The 7,771-nt window shown below is 39.5% G+C and overlaps 1 protein-coding gene across 1 annotated transcript; it reads left to right on the forward strand.

The window, feature by feature from the left end:
* Positions 1–4,119: 4,119 nt before the first annotated feature.
* LOC142166281 (laccase-17-like) lies at positions 4,120–7,457 on the forward strand. Its single transcript, XM_075225080.1, has 5 exons — positions 4,120–4,226; positions 5,338–5,582; positions 5,663–5,791; positions 6,066–7,022; positions 7,123–7,457. The coding sequence occupies exons 1-5, from the start codon at positions 4,120–4,122 to the stop codon at positions 7,251–7,253; spliced, it is 1,569 nt and encodes a 522-aa protein (XP_075081181.1). The 3' UTR covers positions 7,254–7,457.
* The last annotated feature ends 314 nt before the right edge of the window (positions 7,458–7,771 follow it).

The raw sequence follows: 7,771 nt of genomic DNA on the forward strand, positions 1-7,771 counted from the left end.
GTTGTGTATGTTACTCTATTAACCTCATCTCCTCCGGTTATGACGTTGACTGTTCTCTTTGGTGATGGAGGTTTTGGGGGTTCTTGTTTGTTCTTCAAATATGATTATCTCTCTTTTTCACTAAACATATCAGTAAGATAACTTTGCTTCAATAAATGTTAGACCTCTCCTTGCAAAAGCCTGCAATCTGCTATTCTATGGTCATGATCATTATGAAACTCGCACCAAAAATTTGGGTTTCTTTTGTTCGGACCTGATATCATTTCTTTTGGCCATCACACCTTATCTCCCATACCTCTTAAACCAGCCACTAATTCGGAGGTGATAATGTTAAAGCTATAATCCCATATTCTTGCTTGTGTACTGGGATCATTGCTTCGGGCATCCCGCTCCTTTTTGAATCTGGATGAAGAACCTATTGCCGTAATAAACATGAGACGTCCTCTTCAAGAACACCGTAAACATAAGAGGGCCATCTCTTATAAAAACCCTTAAAATAAAGGGTTGATTTTGGAATAATTTGTTCCAGAAATCCAAATGCTTTAGGGGAAAAATACACTCAAGGCTTTACATAATAAGACACAAATAGTAAAACTTGCGCAAAACACTTAAGCAAAAAAGGAAGGAAAAAATTAAAACTTGCATATATGTTCAAACGAAAGAAAGAATCATGCAATACTTGAGCTAAAAGATGTCTTTATTTACAATAACTTGCTAAAGTGGCACAAATACAAAAGTTGGAAAAATAAAAGAAAAGCTAAACTGCTACATCTTCGGAACCCGGAATAAGAGAAGTGCCCGCGTCCCCAGGGGAAGTGGGTAGATCCGTCGATGGCTCAACATCTTGACCCTCATTAGTTTGGCCTTCAACTAACATCTTCGCCTTCCATTTCCTCTTTAGTTCCCGAAGTTCGGAACTGGAACCGAAAGAACCGGAAGCATCAGGCTCTGCCGGGAGACCCCTTTTAGCAGCTAACTCAAACTTACGGGCCTTAGCGATTTTAGCATCAAAGTGAATGATACCCGCTTTAGCCTCTTCCAAGGTTTTTCTCCTCATGCTATACATAACATAAGTTTCCTCAACAATAAGGGAAGCCGCTCAGCGCTTAAGTTCTTCTTTGAGTTGGGTTACCTCGACAGAAAGGTTTTTCCGGGCGGATCTAGCGGATTTGAGGCTAACATAGAGGTCACAGACAGTTGAGCTAAAGAGCCTATTATGCTCAATAGTCTTCCTATAGTTCTCCTCTAACTAGGCATGCTTCACCCCCACAGTAGCAAGCTCTTCAATTTTGGAGTTCAAGGCAACCTCTAAGTTGGTCAATCTTTCAGCGGAGGCACCCTCGCGGTCGGTTGCAGCAAGAACGACATTATGAACTTCAGCCCATTTGGCCCTGGCTTCGTCAAATTTAACCCTCAGCGGGCCAATCTCTTGGCTAAGGGTTACCACTTCTTGCTCACTTTGCTGCAAACGAGTCTCCAATATAACAGCCTTAGCAGCTTTGGCTTCCAATTTTGAGAGGCGAGCAACAATTTGCTCTTGCTCGGCCAAAAGTTGATCCCGTACGGAGGTAAGTTCTTCCTTTTCTCGAATCAGCCTTTGGAGGCCCTCGGAAGCAAGACAGTTGGCCTACAAAACAAGAAAGAAAAAATTAGGATATTTTCAGGTAAAAACAGAAAAAATAACAAAGGAAGTAAAGAATGTACCTCTGTGGCGTTGTGCATGGCATTGTTCAACAAGCACTCTCCCAAGAGAGCCTGTATCTTTTCCCAATCTTTCTTTGAAGCCAAAGGCTTCAGATAGTTAGCAAGTTCCACCAGTCAGAATAGCAAATTGCATCCGGTGGAGACCGAAAGAGTAACGCTCCTCCTCCTTTGCGGATCTTCTGAGGGGGAGCATAGTTTTCCCCTAAATTCCCGTGAACTGGGGACTGGGGGAGAAGGACACCCTCTTCGCGAGCCGATGCGTCCGGTGGAGATGTTGCAGTTGCTAGTGGAAGAGTTGACGAAGGTGGAAATGATGTAGCAGTTGCTGGTGTTGGTGAAGATGGAGATGAAGTTGATGGTGTTGAAGGGTGAGAAGCAGCTGCGACAAACGCAGTGCTGGTTGTTGGTTACTCGTCTACCAAGTACAGAAGGGACCCGGTACTCAACTCCAAAATACCGGGCACATCGACTAGGACCCAGAAGCGGGAGTTAGCATTTTCCACCATTTCATACTCCCCAAAGCGCCCAGATATCATCCTCGGTTGGTGTAACTAGCTCAACAAATTGAGGGGTCTGTTGAGTTGAGGAAGGTCGTCGTCTTCTATGTAGAGAAGCTCCTTCCTCGCTAGCTTCTCCATCATCGTCAATAATCACGGTATCTATGGCCGACTCGGGTGGAGGGCTCGTCACCACGACTTCTAGAGATGACTCAGGGGCAGCATTCTTCTCCCTCTTATTCTTTCCCCCGGCCACAGAGGAACACCTTCTTTTTGGTTGCTTGTTTTCCGTCTGGGGACTCCGAGAAGAAGAACTTGCACCAGAAACAGGCCCGGAGACGCCTGTCTGTGAAAATGCTTTCTGCAGCAGCCTCTCCGCATCAGTAGGATCAACTAAAATATCCTCATTGGGACAACAACTGAGCCTGGGGTAGACCTATATTCAAATGGGGGAAGGAGTCAGATAACTTTCTCATAAGAAAATGTAATGACATGATGAGTTAGACTTACCATAATTTTTGGCCTTCCACCTGTATTTCAGGGACAGCTCTTTCCACGAGCGGGTTTCGGGCGTGGTAACGTCCAAAATCTTCTGAACCTATTGGTCCAGGCCCTCAACCCTAGAGGGGAACCCACCAAGCCGCTGAGGCAGGAAAAGGAAGAAAATTTAATAATGACGAGGAAATGATCTTTAACAAGGAAAGAAACAGATTGTATACTTACGAGTATGGTTCCACAGTTCGAGGAAGGAAGGAGCCGAGGCCGGGATGATATCACTGGTGGCAACTAAAACATACCGTTCCATCCACCCACGATCGTTATCATTATCCATGCTAGATAGCAATTCATGGTGGCCCCGCTTGCTGAAGTTGATCATCCCCCCACGGAAGATCTTGGGGGAATAAAGGTTCATCACATGAGCTAAAGTTAGCTCCTCCCTCGTTTCCTGACACAGGCGCCGAGGGCAAGCAATCGTCCTCCACACGGCGGGAATCACCTATGCCTAACATACTTGATAGCGGAGGCAAAACTCCTCAATGACAGAGTCAAGCTCTCCACTCAGAGAAAATATCTCTAAAGTGAAGGGATACATATAGAAGTACGTAAAACCCATCCTGGGTAAGGTTACCCGCTCCGCCAGGTCGAGAGCAATAATGTCTAGGTCCTGGCAATGACAGTCTTCCTTCACAGCAGGAATACTGGAAGGACGGATGGAAGAAGGATACCTGCTAACGGCTTCGAAGTCTTTTGTTGTAACAAGACTTCTACGGATGATGATACTCACTGTTGGATGAGTAGCGTCCTTGGCTTTGTTCTTATTCTTTAAGGAACTGGTATTCTTTGAAGAAGAAGCCATTATATATTATGGAAGAAGAAAAAACTTTTTCGTTTGAAGAAAGTTAAAGAAAGTTTGAAAAACAAGATACAAGTTGAATAAAGAGAGTTTTAGAGAGTTTGGAGAGTTATGGAGCATGAATGAAGGAGGTTGATGCGTATAAGTAAAGTTTTAGGCGGCTTAATTCGTGGCCATGATTACCTCGATAACCAGCAAAAGTTATGCTGAATCGTGGGATGACGCATATTCGGGGCATTAAATGTGGAGAGACGTGTATCTAAATCAACCGTCAGAAGCTTTTCAAAAGGAATCATAGTAATTTTTGCCAAAAAGAATGTTTCTACCAACTTTCCGGTGACACAAAGTTATATCACCGAAAAGCAGGGGACTATCTGTATAGGGTAAAATATGCTATGCCAAGTGGCCGCTTAAGAGAGTGACACGTGGAGCCTAAGGAGGGGATAGTTAAAACCGAAGGCAGTTTTTCCATTTGTCACCGGAAATAATGATACTCGTAAATATGCAATAAATACCCTCCGCCCGCTAGCATTTAATGGAGAATATTCCATAACATTTAGTGCAATGCCCGTTACAGAGAATTTGTCATTTATGCTCACTGTTACACCTTCTTCAATGGCCCTCATAATTGACATTAAAGAAGAGCATGATCCTAGCACCTTGTTCCCTAGGTGCAACTATAAATAATGAGCTCTGTTATCATTGTAAGGGACAGGATTTTTCTGGCAAGCTTACGCTATAATCGATTCAAAACTTTATACAATTTTATCTACTTATTCCTTGATTTCATTGCTATTCTGCCCGGAAGCTCTGCTCCCGGAATTACTCTTTCCGCGATTTTTATCTTTACTTCAAGGCTAAGTATTGCGTATTTCTTCAATTATTTTATTATTTCAGGATCGAATTAATTCACTTGTCTAGAAATCACGTATAAATTCAACTGTACCGTTTTATGGGCAAACAGTAACACTAATAGTTACCTTGGCGGTGAAAAGCAAGTATCTTTTAATAGCATTATATATACATTGAAAAGGTATAAAAAAACTATTATAATTTGACCATGTGATTACCTAAAATATGGCCACATGCACAATGTATTAGTCGACAAGCTATCCAACATGCTTAGTTTTCCTAATTCCTTGAAATTAAAGCATCTTTAAAATCGTCGATAATATGGTGCTATGCTTGACTTGTCAATTTTCAATGAAGTTAATGACTAAACCGCTCCGAAAGAAACATCATGCACTCTCTTTTAATTTTATCAAGTTCTGATTTAGATGGATTTAGTTTAATGAGTTAAACTAATCTTCACTCATACAGTTTTTGTTTCAAAAATGTTTTCTTTAGCACCACCAAAATTCTAAAATCGTGGTAGTCTTATTGCTTTTAAAACTTCATACTAAATTTTATTACGATGAGTGAACTAATTAACTTCAACTCACCCTAGGATATGAAGGTTTTGCATGTCAAAATATACTAATATGCTATACAATATCTGTATTCTTTGACACCACTCCAAAGTTTGTTCTACAACTACAGTTGGTCTAACCAAAGATAACTTAGAATCAAGCTATTCTCTTCTTCACCTTTCTCTTCAATATTATCCCTTTATTTTTTATTTCACCAAATCACCGGCAAACATCTATATATACATGACTTCCATGCACTTATAGAACAACAGCAGAAAAGGAAGTTTACAAAGTAAGAAAGGTAAGATTTTCTTCTTACAAATTAACTTGAAAAACTCTCCAAAGCTTAATGATATTCTTGTTCCTACAATAGGCATGGAATTAGACAGCTTCGTAGTGGATGGGCAGATGGACCAGCATATATAACACAATGTCCCATTCAAACTGGTCAGAGTTATGTCTATAACTTCACTATAATTGGCCAAAGAGGAACATTTTGGTGGCATGCACATATTTCATGGTTGAGATCAACTGTTTATGGTCCTATAATTATTCTTCCAAAGAAAAATACTCCTTATCCATTTGCCAAACCCTACAAAGAAGTTCCCATCATCTTTGGTAATAAGTGATCATTAATTAATTTGTCTATAGGAAGTTATTAATATACTAATGATGAACTGATGAATGCAATGTCACAGGCGAATGGTTCAATGCAGACACTGAGGCTATAATTGCCCAAGCTTTACAAACAGGTGGAGGTCCTAATGTTTCTGATGCCTATACTATCAATGGACTTCCTGGCCCTTTGTATAATTGTTCAGCCAAAGGTAGTAAACTTTATATTATATAGTTACCATGCTATTGTTAAATATATTTTGCAATTCTTTCCAAAATGAATGACACAACTTGGAGTATATACTTACATAGTTCTAATTTATTATTCGAAAATAAAATTTGTCATCGATCAGATATTGTCATTTAATATAGGTAACATTCAAATAAATTTCATATAATTTCAAATATCACTATGAAAGATTGTTTAATTATTCTTATAGTCATTGTAGCAAAAAGTATTGACACATTTGAATGTGCTTTATACAGATACTTTTAAGCTGAAGATGAAACCTGGAAAGGCTTATCTTCTTCGATTGATCAATGCTGCACTTAATGACGAGCTTTTCTTCAGCATCGTGAATCATACTCTTCGAGTTATCGATGCTGATGGCGTTTATGTTAAACCCTTTGAGACAGATACCCTTATTATTACACCAGGACAAACTCACAATGTTCTTCTCAAAACTAAACCTCATTTTCCTAATGCCACATTTTACATGACTGCTCGGCCATATGTGACGGGTCCTGGCACATTTGACAACTCTACTGTTGCTGGAATTTTAGAGTATGAATCAAAATCAAAACCCCATTTGAAAAACCTACCATTTTTTAAGCCATTACTTCCTGCTCTCAATGACACCACTTTTGTCACCAATTTTACGAGTAGATTAAGAAGTCTTGCTACTCCTCAATTCCCTGCTAATGTACCTCTAAACGTCGATAGACATTTATTTTTCACAGTAGGTCTTGGAACAAGTCCTTGTGATCATAATAAAACTTGCCAAGGACCAAATGGCACAAAATTCTCAGCTTCAGTTAATAATGTATCTTTTATACAACCTACAACTGCACTTCTCCAATCTCATTTCTTTGGACAATCCAACGGTATATACAAGCCTGATTTTCCTTATAGTCCTTTAAATTGGTTTAACTACACTGGGAATCCTCCAAATAACACCTTAGTTAAGAATGATACAAAACTTATGGTTTTGCCATTTAACACGAGCGTGGAGTTAGTGATGCAAGACACAAGTATTCTTGGTGCTGAGAGTCACCCTCTTCATCTTCATGGATTTAACTTCTTTGTCGTTGGCCAAGGCTTTGGGAATTTTGACGGCAATAAGGATCCAGCAAATTTCAACCTTATTGACCCTATTGAGAGGAACACTGTGGGTGTTCCTTCTGGTGGTTGGGTTGCAATTCGATTTCTAGCAGACAATCCAGGTAATTTAAAAGTTTTGCAATTAAAAAGTCTAGTAATATCATTCATTCAATTATAAGTCTAAGTATAAATCCGATATAATGTTGTTTGTGTTACAATCAGGAGTATGGTTTATGCATTGTCACCTGGAAGTTCACACAAGTTGGGGATTGAAAATGGCATGGTTGGTTCTAGATGGAAAACTTCCTAATCAGAAGCTACCTCCTCCCCCAAAAGACCTCCCCAAGTGTTGAGAATTTTCGTTCAATTTTTGTACCTCTAATATTTTTGCTTGATCGTTGATCTTTCCTCATTTTGCTTATGTAGCTGGTGGATTATTATATGTATTTTCCCTTCGTTTCTTATAATTTTCTTTTCTTTTTATTGATTACATGTGTGAGAGAGTCGAGAATTTTGTAAGTTCAAAATTCTATGAAATTTGGAATCAATAATCATCTTTATATTTCTTGCATTCAAATAATTGGTATTTTTGTCCTTTAACGCACAAATGAGAGTATGGTGCATAAAATTTACAACTACTTTTTGTTGGAATTTGGACTTTTGGTTATAAACTGAAAATATAGTGACGTGACCCAAGTGGTGGATAAATAAAATGCCTAATATTAGATACTATATGTGTGGATAAGTGAGGCTCAATAACAGTGGACATGTGATGGGTAGACACTCTTTATAAATAGCGGCCAACCCCCCTCCTCCTTCCCTAGCTGTTAGAAAAGGGCTTTTTTCACTTTTAGCCCGCACCAGAAATTAT

The sequence above is a fragment of the Nicotiana tabacum genome, chromosome 2 (assembly GCF_000715075.1).
Source record: "Nicotiana tabacum cultivar K326 chromosome 2, ASM71507v2, whole genome shotgun sequence".
NCBI lineage: Eukaryota > Viridiplantae > Streptophyta > Magnoliopsida > Solanales > Solanaceae > Nicotiana > Nicotiana tabacum.